Here is a 24,115-nt window from a genome sequence, read left to right on the forward strand (position 1 = left end):
ATGAGTGAGAACATGTGGTGTTTAGTTTTCTGTCCTTGCGATAGTTTGCTGAGAATGATGGTTTCCAGCTTCATCCATGTCCCTACAAAGGACATGAACTCATCCTTTTTTATGGCTGCATAGTATTCCATGGTGTATATGTGCCATATTTTCTTCATCCAATCTATCACTGATGGACATTTGGGTTGGTTCCAAGTCTTTGCTATTGTGAATAGTGCCGCAATAAACATACGTGTGCATGTGTCTTTATAGCAGCATGATTTATAATCCTTTGGGTATATACCCAGTAATGGGATGACTGGATCAAATGGTATTTCTAGTTCTAGATCCTTGAGGAATCACCATACTGTCTTCCACAATGGTTGAACCAGTTTACAGTCCCACCAACGGTGTAAAAGTGTTCCTATTTCTCCACATCCTCTCCAGCACCTGTTGTTTCCTGACTTTTTAATGATCACCATTCTAACTGGTGTGAGATGGTATCTCATTCTGGTTTTGATTTGCATTTCTCTGACGGCCAGTGATGAAGAGCATTTTTTCATGTGTCTGTTGGCTGCATAAATGTCTTCTTTTGAGAAGTGTCTGTTCATATCCTTCGCCCACTTTTTGATGGGGTTGGTTTTTTCTTGTAAATTTGTTTGAGTTCTTTGTAGATTCTGGATATTAGCCCTTTGTCAGATGAGTAGGTTGCAAAAATTTTCTCCCATTCTGTAGGTTGCCTGTTCACTCTGACAGTAGTTTCTTTTGCTGTGCAGAAGCTCTTTAGTTTAATTAGATCACATTTGTCAATTTTGGCTTTTGTTGCCATTGCTTTTGGTGTTTTAGACATGAAGTCCTTGCCCATGCCTATGTCCTGAATGGTATTGCCTAGGTATTCTTCTAGAGTTTTTATGGTTTTAGATCTAACATCCAAGTCTTTAATCCATCTTGAATTAATTTTTGTATAAGGTGTAAGGAAGGGATCCAGTTTCAGCTTTCTACATATGGCTAGCCAGTTTTCCCAGCACCATTTATTAAATAGGGAATCCTTTCCCCATTTCTTGTTTTTGTCAGGTTTGTCAAAGATCAGATGGTTGTAGATGTGTGGTATTATTTCTGAGGGCTCTGTTCTGTTCCATTGGTCTATATCTCTGTTTTGGTACCAGTAGCATGCTGTTTTGGTTACTGTAGGCTTGTAGTATAGTTTGAAGTCAGGCAGCGTGATGCTTCCAGCTTTGTTCTTTTGGCTTAGGATTGTCTTGGCAATGCGGGCCCTTTTTTGGTTCCATATGAACTTTAAAGTAGTTTTTTCCAATTTTGTGAAGAAAGTCATTGGTAGCTTGATGGGGATGGCATTGAATCTATAAATTACCTTGAGCAGTATGGCCATTTTCACGCTATTGATTCTTCCTATCCATGAGCATGGAATGTTCTTCCATTTGTTTGTGTCCTCTTTTATTTAGAGGTCGTTCACATCCCTTGTAAGTTGGATTCCTAGGTATTTTATTCTCTTTGAAGCAACTGTGAATGGGAGTTTACTCATGATTTGGCTCTCTGTTTGTCTGTTACCGGCATATAAGAATGCTTGTGATTTTTGCACATTGATTTTGTATCCTAACACAGGTACAATAATTTCTTAACAAAAATGAGGTCATACTGGAGAAAATTCTCTTCAGCTTGCTCTTTTCATTTAATGATATATCATACCCATCTCTTGATTTCAGTATACATAGATCTCTCATTTTTATTAACTGCTACATTATTTTCCAGTGTATGGAAGTAACTTTTTAAGGTTTTAATGAGGTGTAACTGACATACAGTAAACTGTATTCAAAGTGTACAACTTGGTAAGTTTTAATATATGTAGACACTTGTGAAATTTTCACCGTAATCAAGAAAATGAACATGTCCATTCCCTTCAAGTTTCCTTGTGCCCCTTTGTAATTCCTCCCTCCCACCCCTCCCCTTCTCCCCACTCACCTCCACCACTAGCATCCACTGATTTGCCTTCTGTCTCTATAGATTAGTTTGCATTTTCTAGTACAGCACAAGAAAGTATTGTATGTACTCTATTTCTAACTTCTTTCACTCAGCACAATTATTCTGAAATTCATCCATGTTGTGTATGTTCAACTTTTTTTTTTTTTTAAGTACAATTTCCATTTTATTTTTCTCCAGAGAATAGTCTGTCTTCAGTCTTTAAGAACTCAGCTCCTTACATGGGCTTTGGTGGGGGACGTGGGGCAGCACCCACAGGTCTAAATCAGGGTGGGGGTGTTCGGTCTTTGTGGGCTTCACGAGATCGATTCCTGACTACTTTGCTGTGAATTGCACAACTCACACAATAATGTAGCTTCACATACAGCTTGGGAAGCACATAGGCATTGAAGACACTCACTTCAGAAATGTCCCTGACTGCTGCGGCCTCCACTATGTTTCGAATGACAAATTTCTTAATGGCCTTGTCCTTGGGCATGCATCGGGCACAGTTAGTGCAGTGAATAGGATGCACGTGGCCGCGGCCCTTTTTGGCATGACTGTTGTTCCTTCTTTTCTTTGTCATCTTGGAGGCACGGACCAGAGATATATGTTTATCTTTTAAAGAAACTGACAAGTTCCTCATTAGCATAGTGGTGAGTAAAAACAACCGAAACAAACAAATAAACTGCCAAGTTGTATTCCAAAATGGTTATACCATTTTATATTCCCACCAGCAGTGTATGAAAGTTCCAGTTCCTCTACATCCTTATCAACACTTGGTAAGCTCAGTACTTTTAATTTCAGCTATTCAAATAGGTGTGTAGTAGTATTTTATTGTGCCTTTCATTTGCACTTTTCTAATGACTAATGATATTCAGCATCTTTTCATGTGCTTATTTACCGTCTGTATATCTTCTTTGGTGAAGTATCTTAAAATTTTGTTCATTTTTACTGTGTTGTTTGCTTTCTTATTATTGAATTTTGGGAGTTTTAAATTTATTCTGATTATGAATCTTTTATCAACAGTAAAAAGGAACAAACTATTGATACATGTAGCAACACAGATAAATCTCAAAATAATTATGCTGAGTAAGAGAGGCCAGACAAAAAGATAAAACATATTAAATGATTCTGTTTATACAAAATATTGGAAAATACAAATGAATCTACAATGCATTCTAGGTTCTTTATCCTTCCTTCTTTCCTTTTATTTTGCAGGTAAATTCTCCCTGACACCCAACCTTTTCCAGAGACCTGCTTCTCTTGCCCTGTAAGCTTCATTTCAAAGACTAGACATTAGGTATTTTCTGCATTTTTCTGTAGCAGGGGAGACTGGTAGCCTTTATGAGGGTCTGGGTCTTTTGCTTTGTCAAATGATCCTTTACTGAAATATTTCACTTTGTAGTTCTTAACTAACTGGGCATCCAACTGCAACATTGTTGAGTCATCTCTTCCAACTGGGCTGGTCTATTTGCTTGCTTTGAATATATCTCTTGTATTTATTCCCAAATTCACATCTTTATTCATGCTACCACTTGGGTAAAACATTATCTTCACTATTTAAATACTCTTTATCCTTCAAAGCTCAAGTTAAATCCTACCTGCTCTTCCAACCTCATCTTGGGAATCTCTTCCTATCCTGAGTTCCTTTGGTCTTCACTGTCTTCACACTTATTATAAAGGGCATCCAAATTGGAAAAAAGGAAGTCAAACTATCACTGTTCACCGATGATATGATCATATACCTAAAAAATCCTAAAGACTCTTCCAAGAAGCTCCTAGATCTGATAAATGGATTCAGTAAAGTTTCAGGATACAAAATCAATGTACATAAATCAGGAGCACTGCTATACACCAACAACAGCCAAGCTGAGAATCAACTCAATAACTCAATCCCTTTTATAAAGGTTGCAAAAAATAAAATAAAATACTTAGGAATACACTTAGCAAAGGAGGTGAACGATTTCTACAAGGAAAACTACAAAACACTGCTGAAAGAAATCACAGATGACACAAACAATTGGAAACACATTCCATGCTCATGGATGGGTACAATCAATATTGTAAAAATTACCATACTGCCAAAAGCAATCTATAGATTCAATGCAATTTCCATCAAAACACCATCATCATTCTTCATAGAAAAAACATTCCTAACATTTATACAGAACCAAAAAAGAGCCCATAGAGCCAAAGCAACACTAAGCAAAAAGAATAAATCTGGAGGTGTCACATTACCCAACTTCAAACTATACTATCAGGCTTTAGTTACCAAAACAGCATGGTACTGGTATAAAAATAGGCATATAGACCAATGGAACAGAATATAGAACTCAGAAATAAAGCCAAATACTTACAGCCAACTAATCTTCAACAAAACATACAAAAACATGAACCAGGGAAAGGATACTCTATTCAATAAATGGTGCTGGGATAACTGACAAGCCACATAACAGAAGAATGAAACTGGATCCTCATCTCTCACCTTAAGCAAAAATCAACCCAAGATGGATCAAAGATTTAAATCTAAGACTTGAAACCATAAAAATTCTAGAAGATAACATCGGAAAAACTCTTCTAGACATTGGCTTAGGCAAAGAATTCATGACTAAGACCCCAAAAGCAAAACAAAATAAAACAAAAATAAATATAACAACAAAAAATAAATATAACAAAAACAAAAATAAATAAATCGGACCTAGTTAAACTGAAAAGCTTCTGCAAAGCAAAAGAAATAATAAGCAGAGTAAACAGACAACCCACAGAGTGGGAGAAAATATTCTCAAACTATGTATCTGACAAAGGACTAATATCCAGAATCTACAAGGAACTCAAATCAGCAAGAAATAAAACAAATAATCCTGTCAAAAAGTGAGCAAAGGACATGAATAGGCAATTCTCAAAAGAAGATGTACAAACAGCCAGCAAACATGTGAAAAAAATGCTCAACATCACTAGTTATCAGGGAAATGCAAATGAAAACCACAATGAGATACCACTTTACTCCTGCATGAATGGCCATAAAAAAAGAAAAATAGATGTTGGCATGTATGTAGTGAAAAGGAAACACTTTTACACTGCTGGTGGGAATGTAAACTAATACAATCACCATGGAAAACAGTATGGAGATTCCTTGAAGAACTAAAAGAAGAACTACCATTTGATCCAGCAATCCCACTACTGGGTATCTCCCAAAGGAAAAGAAGTAATTATATGGAAAAAAACAAAACAAAGCAAAACAAAAAACACATGCACATGCATGTTTATAGCAGCACAATTTGCAATTGCAAAAACATGGAACCAATCTAAATGCCCATCAACCAACAAGTGGATCAACTAGTGTTCAAAATAACCAGCTAGCATCAAGATGACAGGATCAAGTTCACACATAACAATATTAACCTTAAATGTAAACTGGCTAAATGCCCCAATTAAAAGGCACAGACTGGCAAACTGGATAGAGTCAAGACCCATTGGTGTGCTGTACTCAAGAGACTCAACTCATGTGCAAAGACATACATAGGCTCAAAATAAAGGGATGGAGGAAAATTTACCAAGTAAACAGACAGCAGAAAAAAGCAGGGGTTGCAATTCTAGTTTCTGACAAGACAGACTTTAAACCAACAAAGATCAAAAAAGACAAAGAAGGGCATTACATGGCTGGATGCAGTGGCTCACGCCTGTAATCCCAGCACTTTGGGAGGCTGAGGTGGGTGGATCATGAGGTCAGGAGTCCAAGACCAGCCTGGCCAACATAGTGAAACCCCATCTCTACTAAAAATACAAAAATTAGCTGGGTGTGGTGGCATGTGCCTGTAGTCCCAGCTACTTGGGAAGCTGAGGCAGAAGAATTGCTTGAACCCGGGAGGTGGAGGTTGCAGTGAGCTAGACCACACCACTGCACTCCAGCCTGGGTGACAGAGTGAGACTCCATCTAAAAAAATAAAAATAAAAAAAATAAAAAAAGAAGGGTATTACATAATGGTAAAGGGATCAATTCACAAAGAAAAGCTAACTATCCTAAATATATATGAACCCAATACAGGAGCACCCAGATTCATAAAACAAGTTCTTAGAGACCTACAAGGAGACTTAAACTGCCACACAATAGTGGTGGGAGACTTTAACACCCCACTGTCAATACTGGACAGATCAACAAGACAGAAAATTAACAAGGATATTCAAGACTTGAACTCAGCTCTGGATTAAGCAGAACTGATGGATATCTACAGAACTCTCCACCCCAAGACAACAGATTATATATTCTTCTCAGTGCCATATGGCACTTCCTCTAAAATAGACCACATAATTGGAAATACAACATTCCTCAGCAAATGCAAAAGAATTGAAATAATAACAAGCAGTCTCTCAGACCGCATTACAATCAAATTAGAACTCGAGATTTAAAAACTCACTCAAAACCACACAACTATATGGAAATTGAACAACTTGCTCCTGAATGACTCCTGGGTAAATAATGAAATTAAGGCAGAAATCAAAAACTTCTTTAAAACCAATGAGAACAAAGAGACAATGTACCAGAATTTCTGGGATGCAGCTAAAGCAGTACTAAGAGGGAAATTTATAACACTAAATGCCCACATCGGAAACCTAGAAAGATTTCAAATCAAAACCCTAGCATCACAATTAAAAGACCTAGAGAAGCAAGAGCAAACGAATCTACAAGCTAGTGGAAGGCAAGAAATAACTAAGACCAGAGCAGAACTGAAGGAGATAGAGACACAAAAAACCCTTAAAAAAAAAAAAAATCAATCCAGGAGCTGGTTTTTTGAAAAAATTGATAAAATAGATAGACTGCTAACTAGACTAATAAGAAAAGAGAGAAGAATCAAATAGATGAAAAATGATAAAGGGGATATCACCACTGACCCACGGAAATACAAACTACCATCAGAGAGTACTATAAACACTTCTAGGCAAATAAACTAGAAAATCTAAAGAAATGGATAAATTCCTGGACACGTACACCCTCCCAACACTCAACCAGGAAGAAGTTCAATCCCTGAATAGACCAATAACAAGTTCTGAAATTGAGGCAGTAATAGCTTACCAACCAAAAAAAGCCCAGGGCCAGATAAGATTCACAGCTAAATTCTACCAGAGGTACAAAGAGGAGATGATACCATTCCTTCTGAAACTATTACAAACAATTGAAAAGGAGGGACTCCTCCCTAACTCATTTTATGAGGCCAGCATCATCCTGATACCAAAACTTGGCAGAAACACAACAAAAAAAGAAAACTTCAGGCCAATATCCCTGATGAACACTGATGCAAAAATCCTCAATAAAATACTGGCAAACTGAATCCAGTAGCATATCAAAAAGCTTATCCACCAATCAACTTGGCTTCATCCCTGTGATGCAAGGCTGGTTCAGCATATGCAAATCAATAAGCATAATCCATCACATAAACAGAACCAATGACAAAAACCACATGATTATTTCAATAGATGCAGAAAAGGCCTTCAATAAAATTCAACATCCCTTCATGTTAAAAACTCTCAATGAACTAGGTATTGATGGAACATATCTCAAAATAATAAGAGCTATTTATGACAAACCCATGGCCAATATTATACTGAATGGGCAAAAGCTGAAAGTATTCCCTTTGAAAACTGGCATAAGACAAGGATGCCCTCTCTCACCACTCCTATTCAACATAGTATTGGAAGTGCTGACCAGGGCAATAAGGCTAGAGAAAGAAATAAAGTGTATTCAAATAGGAAGAGAGGAAGCCAAATTGTCTCTGTTTGCAGATGACATGATCCTATATTTAGAAAACCCCATGGTCTCAGTCCAAAAACTCCTTTAGCTGATAAACAACTTCAGCAAAGTCTTGGGAAACAAAATCAATGTGCAAAAATCACAAGCATTCCTATACACCAACAATAGACGAGCAGAGAGCCAAATCATGAATGAACTACCATTCACAACTGCTACAAAGAGAATAAAATACATAGGAATACAGCTAACAAGGGGCATGAAGGGCCTCTTCAAGGAGAACTACAAACCACTGTTCAAAGAAATAAGAGAGGACATAAACGAATGGAAGAACATTCCATGCTCACGGATAGGAAGAATCAATATCGTGAAAATGCCCATACTGCCCAAAGTAATTTATAGATTCAATGTTATTCCCATCAAACTACTATTGACTTTCTTCACAGAATTAGAAAAAACTACTTTAAATTTCATATGGAACTAAAAAAGAGCCCATATAGCTAAGACAATCCTAACCAAAAAGAACAAAGCTGGAGGCATCATGCTACCTGACTTCAAACTATACTACAGGGCTACAGTAACCAAAACAGCATGGTACTGGTATCAAAACAGACATATAGACCAACGGAACAGAACACAGACCTCTGTTAAACAGAGAAACAAGTCCACACATCTACAACTATCTGATCTTCAACAAACCTGACAAAAACCAGCAATGGGGAAAGGATTCCCTATTTGATAAATGGTGCTGGGAAAACTGGCTAGCCATATGCAGAAAACTGAAACCGGACTCCTTCCTTAGACCTTATTCAAAAATTAGCTCAAGGTGGATTTAAGACTTAAATGTAAAACCAAAAAACATAAAAACCCTAGAAGAAAACCTAGGCAATACCATTCAGGACATAGGCATGGGCAAAGACTTCACGACAAAAACACCAAAAGCAACTGCAACAAAAGCCAAAGTTGACAAATGGGATCTAATTAAACTAAAGGGCTTCTGCACAGCCAAAGAAATTAGCATCAAAGTGAACAGGCAACCTACAGAATGGGAGAAAATTTTTGCAATCTACCCATCTGACAAAGGGCTAATATCCAGAATCTACAAGGTATTTAAACAAATTTACAAGAAAAAAAACATCAAAAAGTGGGCAAAGGATATGAACAGACACTTCTCAAAAGAAGACATTTATGCAGCCAATAAACATATGAAACAAGGCTCATAATCACTGATCTTTAGTGAAATGCAAATCAAAACCATGATGAGGTATCATCTCAACGCGAGTCAGAATGGCAAGTATTAAAAAGGAAACAGCCTCTTCCTCTCCCTCTCCCTCTCCCTCCGGTCTCCCTCTCCCCACAGTCTCCCTCTCCCTCTCTTTCCACAGTCTCCCTCTGATGCCAAGCCGAAGCTGGACGGTACTGCTGCCATCTCGGCTCACTGCAACCTCCCTGCCTGATTCTCCTGCCTCAGCCTGCCGAGTGTCTGCGATTGCAGGCGCGCGCCACCACGCCTCACTGGTTTTCGTATTTTTTTGGTGGAGACGGGGTTTCGCTGTGTTGGCCGGGCTGGTCTCCAGCTCCTAACCGCGAGTGATCCGCCAGCCTCGGCCTCCCGAGGTGCCGGGATTGCAGACGGAGTCTCCTTCACTCAGTGCTCAATGGTGCCCAGGATGGAGTGCAGTGGCGTGATCTCAGCTCACTACAACCTCCACCTCCCAGCAGCCTGCCTTGGCCTCCCAAAGTGCCGAGATTGCAGCCTCTGCCCGGCCGCCACCCCGTCTGGGAAGTGAGGAGCGTCTCTGCCTGGCCGCCCATCATCTGGGATGTGAGGAGCCCCTCTGCCTGGCTGCCTAGTCTGGAAAGTGAGGAGCGTCTCTGCCCAGCCGCCATCCCATCTAGGAAGTGAGGAGCGCCTCTTCCCGGCCGCCATCCCATCTGGGAAGTGAGGAGCATCTCTGCCCGGCCGCCCATCGTCTGAGATGTGGGGAGCACCTCTGACCTGCCGCCCCGTCCAGGATGTGAGGAGCGTCTCTGCCTGGCTGCCCCGTCTGAGAAGTGAGGAGACCCTCTGCCTGGCAACCGCCCCGTCTGAGAAGTGAGGAGCCCCTCCGCCCAGCAGCCACCCCGTCTGAGAAGTGAGGAGCGTCTCTGCCCGGCAGCCGCCCCGTCCGGGAGGGAGGTGGGGGGGTCAGCCCTCCGCCCGGCCAGCCGCCCCGTCCGGGAGGGAGGTGGGGGGGTCAGCCCCCGCCCGGCCAGCCGCCCCGTCCGGGAGGGAGGTGGGGGGGTCAGCCCCCTGCCCGGCCAGCCGCCCCGTCCGGGAGGGAGGTGGGGGGGTCAGCCCCCCGCCCGGCCAGCCACCCCGTCCAGGAGGTGAGGGGCGCCTCTGCCCGGCCACCCCTACTGGGAAGTGAGGAGCCCCTCTGCCCGGCCAGCCACCCTGTCCGGGAGGGAGGTGGGGGGGTCAGCCCCCCGCCCGGCCAGCCGCCCCGTCCAGGAGGTGAGGGGCGCCTCTGCCCGGCCGCCCCTACTGGGAAGTGAGGAGCCCCTCTGCCCGGCCAGCCGCCCCGTCTGGGAGGGAGGTAGGGGGGTCAGCCCCCCACCCGGCCAGCCGCCCCGTCCGGGAGGGAGGTGGGGGGGTCAGCCCCCCGCCTGGCCAGCCACCCCGTCCAGGAGGTGAGGGGCGCCTCTGCCCGGCCACCCCTACTGGGAAGTGAGGAGCCCCTCTGCCCGGCCAGCCGCCCCGTTCGGGAGGGAGGTGGGGGTATCAGCCCCCCGCCCGGCCAGCCACCCCGTCCGGGAGGTGAGGGGTGCCTCTGCCCGACTGCCCCTACTGGGAAGTGAGGAGCCCCTCTGCCCGGCCAGCCGCCCCGTCCGAGAGGGAGGTGGGGGGGTCAGCCCCCTGCCTGGCCAGCCGCCCCGTCCGGGAGGGAGGTGGGGGGGTCAGCCCCCCACCCGGCCAGCCGCCCCACCCGGGAAGTGAGGGGCACCTCTGCCTGGCCGCCCCTACTGGGAAGTGAGGAGCCCCTCTGCCCAGCCAGCCGCCCCGTCCGGGAGGGAGGTGGGGGGGTCAGCCCCCCACCTGGCCAGCCGCCCCGTCCGGGAGGGAGGTGGGGCGGTCAGCCCCCCGCCCGGCCAGCCGCCCCACCCCGGAAGTGAGGGGCGCCTCTGCCTGGCCGCCCCTACAGGGAAGTGAGGAGCCCCTCTGCCCAGCCAGCCGCCCCGTCCGGGAGGGAGGTGGGGGGGGTCAGCCCCCCACCCAGCCAGCCGCGCCGTCCGGGAGGGAGGTGGGGGGGGGTCAGCCCCCCACCCGGCCAGCTGCCCCGTCCGGGAGGTGAGGGGCGCCTCTGCCCGGCCGCCCCTACTGGGAAGTGAGGAGCCCCTCTGCCCGGCCACCACCCCGTCTGGGAGGTGTACCCAACAGCTCATTGAGAACGGACCATGATGACAATGGTGGTTTTGTGGAATAGAAAGGGGGGAAAGGTGGGGAAAAGATTGAGAAATCGGATGGTTGCCCTGTCTGTGTAGAAAGAGGTAGACATGAGAGACTTTTCATTTTGTTCTGTACTAAGAAAAATTCTTCTGCCTTGGGATCCTGTAGATCTGTGACCTTACCCCCAACCCTGTGCTCTCTGAAACATGTGCTGTATCCACTCAGGGTTGAATGGATTAAGGGCGGTGCAAGATGTGCTTTGTTAAACAGATGCTTGAAGGCAGCATGCTCCTTAAGAGTCATTACCACTCCCTAATCTCAAGTACCCAGGGACACAAACACTGTGGAAGGCTGCAGGGTCCTCTGCCTAGGAAAACCAGAGACCTTTGTTCACTTGTTTATCTGCTGACCTTCCCTCCACTATTGTCCTGTGACCCTGCCAAATCCCCCTCTGCGAGAAACACCCAAGAATGATCAATAAAAAAAAATAAATAAATAAATAAATAAATAAAAAGGAAACAATAGATGCTGACAAGGCTGTGGACAAATAGCAACACTTTTTTTTTTTTTTTGACATGGAGTCTTGCTCTGTCACCAGGCTGGAGTGCAGTGGCATGATCTTGGCTCACTGCAACCTCCACCTCCAGGGTTCAAACAATTCTCCTGCCTCAACCTCCTGAGTAGCTGGGACTACAGGCACGCATCACCACGCCCAGCTAATTTTTTTGTATTTTTAGTAGAGACGGGGTTTCACCATGTTGGCCAGGATGGTCTCAACCTCCTGACCTCATGATCCTCCCACCTTGGCCTCCCAAAGTGCTGGGATTACAGGCATGAGCCACTACACCCAGCCAGGAATGCTTTTACACTGTTGCTGGGCATGTAAATTAGTTCAACCATTGTGGAAAACAGTGTGGCGATTCCTCAAGGATCTAGAACCAGAAATACCATTTGACCCAGTAATCCCATTACTGGGTATATACCCAAAGGAATATAAATCATTCTACTCTAAAGACACATGCACACATGTGTTTACTGCGGCACTATTTACAATAGCAAAGACATGGAACCAACCCAAATGTCAATCAATAATAGACTGGATAAAGAAAATGTGGTACATATATATCATGGAATACTATGCAGCCATAAAAAACAATGAGATCATGTCCTTTGCAGGGACATAGATGAAGCTGGAAGCCATCATCCTCAGCAAACTAACGCAGGAATAGAAAACCAAACACTGCATGTTCTCACTCATAAGTAGGAGTTGAACAATGAGAACACATGGACACAGGGAGGGGAACAACATACACAGGGACCTGTCCAGGGGTGGAGGGCAAGGGGAAAGAGAGCATTAGGACAAATCCCTAATGCATGCAAGGCCTAAAACCTAGATGATGGGTTGATAGATGCAGCAAACCACCATGGCACATGTATACCTATGTAACAAACCTGCACATTCTGCACATGTATCCCGGAACTCAAAGTAAAATTTAAAAAAAAAGAAAGAAAAAAAGAAAAGAAAACTACAAAAACAAAAAAACAAACAAAAAACACACATCTGGGCCAGACGCGGTGGCTCACGCCTGTAATCCCAGCACTTTGGGAGGCTGAGGCGGGTGGATCACCTGAGGTCAGCAGTTCAAGACCATCCTGGCCAACATGGTGAAACCCCATCTCTACTAAAAATACAAAAAATTAGCCAGGTGTGGTGGCGGGCGCCTGTAATCCCAGCTACTTGGGAGGCTGAGGCAGGAGAATCACTTGAACCTGAGAGGTGGAGTTTGCAGTGAGCTGAGATGGAGCCACTGCACTCCAGCCTGGGCAACAGAGCAAGACTCTGTCTGAAAGAAACAAACAAACACAAAAACCCCAAAAAACACACATGTGTACTGAACATGTAAAAAACAAAAAGAACCATATATGAAACAGGGCAAGAGGAATCAGATGATAAGTATAATTTTTATATAAGGAAAATTATATAATGAAGAATTCTTGGGATATGAACCCCATTGAGATTCTGTAAACTGTCTATTATTTAAGTGGGTTACATAATAGAAATCATGTTGCAACACACAGTCTTACCTTGGATCTACAGAAAACGGCTTAGCTCAGTGTTTTTAAACTGAAGGTCAGAAACCTTGGTGAGTCATGAAATCAATTTAGTTACTCTAAGCAACCCTTGAATAAAGAAATAGAAACAGAGTAGAATAAAATAAATGGAAAATACTGGATGCACACCTCACATGGTAAAAACTTTACTGGAAACTTTTGTTCCTGTTTTATATATGTGTATATGTTATGTACACATGTGCTGGTCCATGATGGAAAGTGTGTTTCTTACTGGGAGCATGCCAATGGCCTAGCTGATGTAGTCATGTAAAACAAGTGCTTAGTGCTTACTTATAAATGGCCGAGATCCCTTGAAAAGTTTCTATATGCTTAAACCAAGAACATTGTGAATAAGGAATGATTTTTCCAAGTAACTGTGTAAGTTGCTCAATATAGACAGATCTCTGGGCCATGTCTCAAAAGCATTTTGAATATCATTTCCTGTCACCACCCTCCAAAATTGATAAATGTACTAAGTATAATTAAAAGACAATAGGCAAAATGCAAAATGGTTCAGTCACTGTGGAAAACAATTTGAGTTTCTCAAAAACTTAAACACAGAATTACCACATGACCCTGCAATTCCACTCTTAGGTATATATTCCAAAGAAATGAAAGCAGGGACACAAACAAGAACATAGTTCACCCATGTTCATAGTAAAACTATTCACAAGAGGCAAAACAGGGGAACAGCCCAAATGTCTATCAGTAGATGAATGAATAAACCAACTGTGATGTATACAAACAATGGAATATCATTCAGCCATAAAAAGAACAAAGTGCCAATACATGCTGCAAGGTATATGACCCTCCAAGACATTATGCTAAGTGAAAGAAGTCAGACATAAAAGGTCACATTGTATGATTCCATGTCTATGAAATATCCAGAATGGCTGGGTGCGGAGACTTAAACGTCTGTAATCCCAGCACACTGGGAGGCTGAGGCAGGTGGATCACCTGAGGTCAGGAGTTCAAGACCAGCATGGGCAACATGGTGAAACCCCATCTATACTAAAAATACAAAAAAATTAGCTAGCCATGGTGACACACGCCTGTAGCACCAGCTACTTGGGAGGCTGAGGTGGGAGGACCACTTGAGCCCAGGTGGTCGCGGCTGCAATGAGCTGTGACCGTGCCACTGCACTCCAGTCTGGGTGACAGGGCAAGACTCTGTCTCAAATAAGCAAACAAACAAACAGACAAAAAATGAAAGACTAGACAAACTGTGGTGGCTCATTCCTGTAATCTCAGCACTTTAGGAGGCTGAGGCAGGAGGATTGCTTCAGCCTAGGAGTTCCAGACCAGTCTGGGCAACATAGTGAGACCCCACCTCTACAAAAAATAAAAAATTAGCCAGGTGTGGGTAGCACACACCTGTAATCTCAGCTACTTGGGGGGCTGAGGCAGGAGGATCACTTGAGCCTAGGAGGTCAAAACTGCAATGAGCTGTGATCATGCCACTGCACTCCAGTCTAGGTGACAGAGCGAGATGCTGTCTTTAAATTAATTAATTAATAAAGTAAGTAAATAAGTAAAAGACTATAGGCAGATATAAGTACTAGTAATACAAATACCCAGAATCTGGAAGGCAAATCTTTCTCAGCATATTAGAAACTAAATAAAAAAGAGTATCTTTATTTTTTCTTAAAATTAAAAAAAAATATGGTCATATAGAGAGTAAATAATCCTTACAAACCAAAGGCTAAATGGAAAAATGAACTGTAGATAATTCTGAGCAACACCTCTGAGAGAAAACTGGCATATGCTTTTCTAGAAACATCTTTAAAAAATCAAATTCAGGCTAGGTGTGGTGGCTTATGCCTGTAATCCCAGCATTTTGGGAGGCCAACACAGGAGGACTGCTTGAGGCCAGGAGTTCAAGACCAGCCTGGGCAACATGGCAAGACACCCCCTCTCTAAAAAAAATAAAAGAAAACAAAATTAAAAATTAGCCATTATAGTGCCATTGTACTTCAGCCTGGGTGACAGGGCAAGACCCTGTCTCAAAAAAAAAAAAAAAAAATCAAATTCAGCAAGAGAGGAAACACTATTCTTAAATATAAGGGAGAAAATAAGGAAGAAAACAAAAACTTTTGAACAGAATTTTGGACTTGAAGGATGGGGCGAACAAACCAGGTTTCGTTTAATTTACAAATCTTCTCCTTAAGAAGAAAAAAATGTAAAAAAGGTGTGTGGGAAGATAATGTGAATCAACTACCTTCCTCTTCCCTGGGTGAAAGTTTTTATTACTGCTCTTACAGTATGTATCTGTGTTGGTAGAGAGTTCACCACAGGTGTCGGGTGCAGACTGGCCAACCCCTTGGGGGGTATGCTATGAAGACGGATGGCTGTCTAGACTAGATCAATGTTTTTCAAACTGAATAACAGAGCCCTAAGGGTCCTCTTGGCTGCTAGAGTAAGTGAAGAGAAGTGAGAGGGAAAAGGAAGTGGTGCTGTTGATGCTCCAGGCCTCTATGCCTAATTCATTCAGGTCAGGTTTGCTTTTATCTTTTAAATCCTAGGATTCCATGTTAAAGCTTCACTTGAAAATAGTTCTGTTGCTAAAGAAAATTATAAAAACCACTGGACTGGATCAAGGGTTCCCAAACCTGGCTCCTCAACAGAATTACTAAAAGAGCCTTTTCAAGTTAGAAATTCCTGGGCCATACCTCTAGACCTACTGAAATAGTAACTCCCTGAAGGATTCTTGTGCAGCCAGCCCAAAGCTAGCCCGTGTATTTGAGGAGTGCTGGACCAGATGATCCTTGCTTTCCTGAGTCTATGACAAAACAGAACTTAAATCAGTAGGCAAGAATCTCAGGCAAGAGAGCAGGTGGTAGCAGATGGAAAAAGAGAATATAGATAGCTAAATCACTAGGGTCTAATGAAGAAAACAAAAAAATTGATAAATGAGGAGCTTGCCTAAGATCAGAAGTTGCTCTGGAGATTTAATTGCCTGGCAAAGGGCCCATTTTATCTCATAGCCTGTGATAACTATCCATATTGGTGATGGTAGTGAAAACGGTTTAATGGAGCAGCTGTCCAAAAAAGTATAATGTGAACCACATACGTAGTTTTAAAATTTCTAGTAGCCATGGTAAGGAAAAATGAAAATAAAGAGGTGAAACCAATTTTAAAAATATATTTTATTTAGGCCAGGCACAGTGGCTCACGCCTGTAATCCCAGTACTTTGGGAGTCCGAGGTAGGCAGTTCACCTGAGGTCAGGAGTGCAAGACCGGCCTGGCCAACACAGCGAAACCTTGTCTCTACAAAAAATACAAAAATTAGCTGGGCGTGGTGGCGATATGGAAGGGAAGAGTGTGGTCCCTTTAAATGATACAGAAGCGGGGAAGGGAAGCGTTACTTAGAGGAGGACGTGGTCCCTGGCTAGGGCTCCACCCACATGAACCTGGGTGAGGACAGGCATTTCCTGCCCAAATGTTGTATTTTCCCAAGACCGCCCTGGCCTGCCACGCCCCGATCCTATGCCTATAAACAATCCCCTCCCCCCAGACCCCAGCAGGCAGACACACAGGTGGCTGGACATGGCGAGAAGCACATCAGGAGGCACCAGCACACCAGCAGGCCACCCACCAGCAGAACTACATTGGGCTAGGGCAGCCAGAGGAGAGCCCAGTTCACCTAGCGGTCCGACTCCAGGGGAAAACCATCTCCCTTCTGACTCCCCAATCTGCTGAGAGCTACTTCCACTCAGTAAAACCTTGCACTCATTCTCCAAGCTCATAAGTGATCCGATTCTTCCCATACACCAAGGCAAGAACCCTGGGATACAGACAGCCCTCTGTCTTTACGATAAGGCAGGGGTATAACCGAGCTAACACAAGCTGCCTATGCATGGCTAAACTAAAAGAGCACCCTGTAACACGTGCTCACTGGGACTTCAGGAGCTGTAAACACTCACCCCTATACACTGTCATGGGGTAGGAGCCCCACAGCCTGCCCATCTGTATGCTCCCCTAGAGGTCTGAGCAGCGGGGCACTGAAGAAGTGAGCCACACCCCCATCGCACATCCTGCGAGGGGGACATAGGAGCTTTTTCCCTTTCAGTGGTGCATGTTTATAATCCCAGATACTCAGGAGGCTGAGGCAGGAGAATTGCTTGAACCTAGGAGGCAGAGGTTGCAGTGAGCTGAGATTGCATCATTGCACTCCAGCCAGGGCGACAGAGCGAGACTCTGTCTTATTTAAAAAAAAAAAAAATTTTTTTTTAATATATATATGTATGTATGTGTGTATATATATATAATTTAATTGCATATATCCAAATTTTCATTCACTTTTAACATATAATTCAATATAAAAATTATTGAGATTGTTTACCTTATTTTTTGCAGTAAGTTTTTAAAATTTTACAGTACATCTCAATTCAGCCCAGTTATTAATATATTTCAAGTGCTGAATAACCACCTGTGGCTAGTGACTACCATATTGTATAGTGTAGAACTAATTAATTAAAAAATCAATGTATTCCCTTTCAAAATTGAGATTCGGTTGCAATAAAAACATAAAAAGCCCATGAATCACCTTCCTAGCCCCAGAGATGCTGTTCCAGAGGCTAGTCTGATAACAATTTTGTCTGCAGATATCATGCCCAACTTGACTTCTTCAGCTCTGACCACTCTCCCTCTTCCCAGCAGCAGTGTCTGCGTGTTGGACATTTACACCTGAATGTCCTGCTCACAAAGCCTGTTATTCAAAATGTCTAAAACCAAATTAACCATCTTTCTTCCAAAATAAAACAAATACATTTACCTCTTGATTTTCCTATTTCTATCAGTTACTTAAGATCAAAACTTCAGAGTCAACTTCTTCCTTTTTCTTTACTCTGCACAAGCACCAAATTCTGTTTATTCTTCTGTCACGATCTCTTGCTCACTGGCCCTTTTCTGCTTCTAATTCTTCCTGCTGATCAGTCTAGCATGGTGTTACCAAATATATACACTTAGTACACTAAGTATAATGTCATTTATTTATCTTCAGTGGCTGTATAATGCCTTATACTTCAGCTATGAATTCAGGACCATGCACATCTTAAACCTACCCCCCATCTGGCCTATGTCATTCCAACCTTATCTTTCACCAATCTCCTAGAAAAGCCTTTCTTAAGGCAAACTATCCTATCCTCTATCTCCTGAAAATGCCTTATATTTCCTCATCTCAGTGCTTTATGATTTTCTATCCACCTAGAATGCCCTTATTTCAGTTTACCTATTCAAAGCATTAATTCAACAATATTTGTGTGTCAGGCATTGTGCTATGTACTGCAGGCAATATAAATACAGGCATATCTTGTATAATTATGCTTTGCTTGATCACATTTCACAGCTATTGCATTTTTTACAAATTGAAGGTTTGTGGCAACCCTGCATTGAGCAAGTCTATTGGCACCATTTCTCCAACAGCATGTGCTCATTTCATGTCTCTGTTACATTTTGGTAATTCTTGCAATATTTCAAACTATTTCATTATTATTATATCTGTTATGAGCTGTGATCAGTGATCTTTGATGTTACTATTGTAATTGTTTTAGAGTACCATGAACCATATCCATATAAAACAGCTAATTTAATTGATAAATGTTATGTGTGTTCTGACTGCTCCACTGACCTGGCTTTCCCTGTCTATTTCCCTCTCCTCAGGTTCCCCTACTCCCTGAGACAAAACAATAATGAAATGAGGCCAGTTGATTACCCTACAATGGCCTCTACGTGTTCAAATGAAAGGAATAGTTATATATATCTCACTTTAAATCAAAAGCTAGAAAAGATTAAGCTTAGTGAGGAAGGCCTTTTGCAAGCTGAGATAGGACAAAACCTAGGCCTCTAGCATTAGTCAACTTGTGAAATGCAAAGGAAAAGTTCTTAAAGGAAATTAAAGATGCTACTCCAGGTTGAGTGCTATGGCTCACACCTGTAATCCCAGCACTTTGGGAGGCTGAGTTGGAAAGATCACTTGAGCTCAGGAGTTCAAGGCCAGCCTGGGCAACATGGTGAAACCCCATCTCTACAAAAAATACAAAAATTAGCCAGGCATGGCAGTGAATGCCTATAGACCCAGCTACTTGGGAGGCTGAGGCCAGAGAATCACTTGACCCAGGTGAAGGTTCAGTGAACCGTGACCACACCACTGCACTCCAGCTTGGGTGACAGAGTCTCCCTGTCTCAAAAAAAAAAAAGAAAAAGAAAAAGATGCTGCTCCAGTGAATACATGAATGAAAAGAAAGTGAAATAGCATTACTGATATGGAGAAAGGTTTAGTGGTCTGCAAAAAGATAAAACCAGCCACAATATTCCCATAAGCCAAAGCCTAATCCAGAGCAAGGCCCTAACTTTCTTTGATTCTATGAAGGCTCACAGAGATGAGGTAGCTGCAGAAGAAAAGTGAAGCTAGTGGAGGTTGGTTCATGAGGTTTAAGGAAAGAAGACATCTCCATAGCATAAAAGTACAAAGCAAAGCAGTAAGTACTGATGGAGAAGCTGTAGCATCGAGTTATCCAGAAGATCCAGCTAAGATCACTGATGAAGGTGGTTACACTAAAAAACAAACTTTCAGTGTAAATAAAACAGCTTTCTATTGGAAGAAGATGTCATCTAAGACTTTCATAGCCAGAAAGGAGAAGTCGAAGCCTGGCTTCAAAGCTTCAAAGGACAGGCTGACTCTCCTGTTAAGGGCTAAGGCAGTTGGTGACTTTAAGTTGAAGCCAGTGCTTATTTACTATTCCCAAAATCCTAGGGCCCTTAAAAATTATACTGAATCTACTCTGCCTATACTCTATAAATGAAACAACAAAGCCTGGATGACAACACATCTGTTTATAGCATGGTTTACTGAATGTTTTAAGCCCACTGTGGAGACCTAATGCTCAGAAAAAAGAATTCCTTGCAAAATACTACTGCTCACTGACAATATACCTTGTCACTCCAGAGTTCTGATGGAAATGTACAAGGATATTAATGTTGCTTTCATGCCAACTAACACAATATCCATTCTGCAGCCCTTGGATCAAGGAGTAATTTCAACTTTCAAGTCTTATTTAAGAACTACATTTCGTAAAGCTATAGCTGCCATATATAGTAATTCCTCTAGTGGATCTGGGCAAAGTAAACTGAAAACATTCTGGAAAGGATTCACCAATCTACATGCCATTAAGAACATTTGTGATTCATGGGAGGAGGTCAAAATAATAACATCAATAGGAGTTTGGAAGAAGTTGATTCTAATGGATGATAAGGGGTTCAAGACTTCAGTGGAAAAAGTAACGGCAGATATGGTGGAAACAGCAAGAGAACTAGAATTAAAAGTGGGGCCTAAAGATTTAGGCTGAATTGCTGCAATCTCATGATAAAACTTGAACAGATGAGGAGTTCCTTTGTAGGGATGAGCAAAGAAAGTAGTTTCTTGAGATGGAATCTACTCGGGGTGAAGACAGTGTGAACACTGTGGAAATCACAACAAAGAATTTAGACATAATTTAGACAACAAAGAATTTAGACATAATTTAGACAACAAAGAATTTAGACATAATTCTAAATATTAAACAAAATATTTAGAATATTACATACACTTAGTTGATAAAACAGTGGCAGGATCTGTGAGGGCTGACTGATTTTGAAAGTTCTACTGTAGGTAAAATGCTATCAAACAGCATCACATGCTACAGAGAAATCTTTCATGAAAGGGAGAGTCAGTTGATGAGGCAAACTCCATTGTTGTCTTATTTTAAGAAACTGCCACAGCCACTCCAACCACCACCCTGATCAGTCAGCAGCCATCAACACTGAGGTAAGACCCTCTGCCAACAAAAAGATTATGACTCACTGAAGGCTCAGATGACTGTTAGCATTTTTTAGCAAGAAATTACTTTTTAATTAGGTTTGTACATTGTTTTCTTAGACATAATGCTATTGTACACTTAAGAGACTACAGTATAGTGTAAACATAACTTTTATATGCACTGGGAAACCAAAAAAATTGTGTGACTCACTTTATTGCAATATTTGCTTTACTGCAGTGGTCTCAACCAAACCTACAACATTTCTGAGGTGTGCCTGTAATCGTAATCTCAGTTTCCCTCACTTTAAGAAATCTTTCTGACTATGCCCAAACAGAAGTGTTTTTGCATTACTGAGTTGTTCTCATATGGCATATAGTCTGTAACACTCATTGAGCCCTCACAATTTACTGCCTTGTAGGGGTAATTATCAGCTTTTTCTGTAAATATCTATCTTTCCAAATAGGGTGGATTCCCTGAAAGCATAGACAAGAATCATACCAATATGATCTCCCTGGTGCTCAGTAAGCCACAGGTACTGATCTGCATTTGCTGGATGACAAGTATGAAAAAGAGGGAAGGAACTGTGGAGCAGGAGGAGGGCCCCACCTAGGAAAGAATCCTCACCCCCACCCAGTGACAGCAGGCAAATCAGGATCAGAGGTAAGTAGGAAGGGTCTGCAAGAACTCCAAGGCTACTAAAAGCATATGGGAAGTTTCACTCTTCCAATTCCATTTGCAATGAAATTCAGAATCAGCAACACTTAAGTCAGGATCGGTTACCCTAGCTTTTGGACCTCTACAACATGAGTTAGGTCATCAGCTTTAAAAACCCTTTCTTAATTCTAAATGAAAATAATACCACTGGTGAAATTTAAGAAATACACATAATATCAGACTTAAAAAGAAAACTCACCACATGTTGTGTTCAAAAACTTTGGCTGGGTCAGTTAAAATCCTTGATCCCAGAGGGGCCACTGGGTGGTAACCACTTTGGTATCTGCGTGGCACCTTTCCTAGCCTTAGACAAGAAATGGAATTTCTCCAAATCATATTCATCCTAAGCAGTACCTAAAAAGTTACAAATGATTAATTAGTCAACATAGATTAAACAGTGTATTGTTTATCTAATACCCAAAACCTGGTTCTAAAGGTTTTCAATCTGAGAATGCACATGAAAACTAGAAACTTTTTAATGAAAGATGAGCATAACAGCTTCTCTCCTGAAGTATATTCAGGCCAAGAGATGGGAGAGAAATATTTAGGGTGGGCAATACTGGCTGGCATTTTTTTGAAGCCATAGCCTTGACCAACTTTGCTTTGTTCGATATTTTATTTGCTTATTTAATTTTTAGCACATGATCAAAGCATGTCTGAATTTGTGTACTAAAGACAGTTTTTTTTTAAAAGTAATTTTATTTTTTGGGGGGTAATTCTAGGAAAATATATTTCTAGGAAATATTTTGTGACCACTAGACAAAAATCCCAAGTATGGTAGAAGAATAAGAAAACAAACCTGTAACTCTCATTCTCCGTGCTGAACTTAATAATATGAAAATCAGTCAAATAAATAAATATTAAGACAGAATCTTAGCAATTCTTAATTCTAACAATCCTGTATACATATATTTTTAAGAATAGTCAGTAATATGGATGCAAAATAGATTTCCCTGAACAAAATGCATGCTTTGCCAGGCATGGTGGCTCATGCCTGTAATCCCAGCACTTTGGGAGGCCGAGGCAGGTGGGTCACTTGAGGTCAGGAGTTCGAGACCAGCCTGGCCAACATAGGAAAACCCCATCTCTACTAAAAATACAAAAAAAAAAAAAAAAATTATCCAGGAGTGATGTGAGTTCCTGTAATCCCAGCTACTTGGAGGCTGAGGCAAGAGAATCGCTTGAACCCGGGAGGCGGAGATTGCAGTGAGCCGAGATTGTGTCACTGCACTCCCGCCTGGGCAACAGAATAAGACTCTGTCTCAAAACAAACAAAACAAAACAAAAATGCATGCTTAAGGCCAGGTGCAGTGGCTCATGCCTGTAATCCCAACATTTTGGGAGGGCAAGGTGAGAGAGTTACTTGAATCCAAGAGTTAGAGACCAGCCTGGGCAACATAGTGAGACCGTTTCTTCAAAAAATAAAAAAAAATTAGGGGTGATGGTGCACTTCTGTGGTTCCAGCTACACGAGAGGCCGAGCCTAGAGGCTGAAGCTGTAGTGAGCCATGATCGTGCCACTGCATTCCAGCCTGGGTCATAGAGCACGACTCTGTCTTATAAAAAAGCAAAAAAAAAAAAAAAAAAAGCATGCTTATACCCTAGCTCAAGAGGAGAATCATCTGCTGATTAGCCCAAATCCATCTCCATTTCTGGAAGAATAACAAGCATTTAAAGAGTATGTCATCTTAATTATGTACTTGTAAATATGTCACTTTAAAATCTTTATGGAAAAGTATTAAAAAGAAGCTCTAAGGTGCTTACTTTTTCCAATAAGAAACCATTGTAATACTGCTTGACATTTCAGTTGTTCATCACAACATTTAGCCTAATGCTGTCAGCTGTCAGGTGGAAACAGATGCTAAAAGGTGTGTGTATGTAATATGCATCACAGATTATTGGAGGTGCTATTAGGCGTAAAAATGCCATATACTGTGCACTCTTTACCACCCTACTGAAAATGAATAGGTTTAAGACTGTGAATTCCAAAATGAACTGCAGAATGTCAAAAACAGCTCTTTGTACTTTTAAACATAAAATTCAAGATTTTCCTTTTGGAAAAAAAAAGTGGGGGCATAGTTATACATACCAACAAGACTGTAATGGTTCCATTCAAATGTGACTTAACAGTGATAAGAAATGAAACCTTCAACAGCAAGTGCAGATGCTCCTGTTTCTTATTTGTTTTCCTTCTCCAGTAAATGCAAGCTCTTTGGTGGAGGCAAATGAAATGAAATGCTCCACCTACCACCACCTTTACCCTGATGTGCCTTTGTTCTTTTTGCCTGCCAATGTTCCACATAAGACTATCAGTGTTCTATAAAACCCTACCTGCAAAATTATTTTTAGAGCTCTTTCTGC

General features: G+C 42.0%; 2 protein-coding genes across 29 annotated transcripts in view; both read right to left on the bottom strand.

Moving 5' to 3' along the window:
- METTL8 (methyltransferase 8, tRNA N3-cytidine) overlaps positions 1 to 24,115 on the bottom strand; it is a 117,750-nt gene that overhangs the window by 53,096 nt on the left and 40,539 nt on the right. For 17 of the 28 annotated variants that reach the window (XR_010149787.1, XR_010149789.1, XR_010149785.1 and 14 more), the window contains one exon: positions 21,955 to 22,109. The exons of the other annotated variants lie outside the window; for them this stretch is intronic. Coding sequence is in view for 11 of the 17 variants with exons in the window: in XM_054679114.2 (XP_054535089.1) it covers positions 21,955 to 22,109 (155 nt within the window). In the remaining 6 variants the exon portion in view is untranslated. The remainder of the gene's footprint in view (positions 1 to 21,954; positions 22,110 to 24,115) is intronic. 28 annotated transcript variants of the gene reach the window in all.
- LOC107973827 (small ribosomal subunit protein eS26-like) lies at positions 1,295 to 2,685 on the bottom strand. Its single transcript, XM_016950033.4, has one exon. The coding sequence runs from the start codon at positions 2,606 to 2,608 to the stop codon at positions 2,243 to 2,245; it is 366 nt and encodes a 121-aa protein (XP_016805522.1). The 5' UTR covers positions 2,609 to 2,685; the 3' UTR covers positions 1,295 to 2,242.

This window comes from Pan troglodytes, chromosome 13, assembly GCF_028858775.2.
Source record: "Pan troglodytes isolate AG18354 chromosome 13, NHGRI_mPanTro3-v2.0_pri, whole genome shotgun sequence".
Taxonomy (NCBI): Eukaryota; Metazoa; Chordata; class Mammalia; order Primates; family Hominidae; genus Pan; species Pan troglodytes.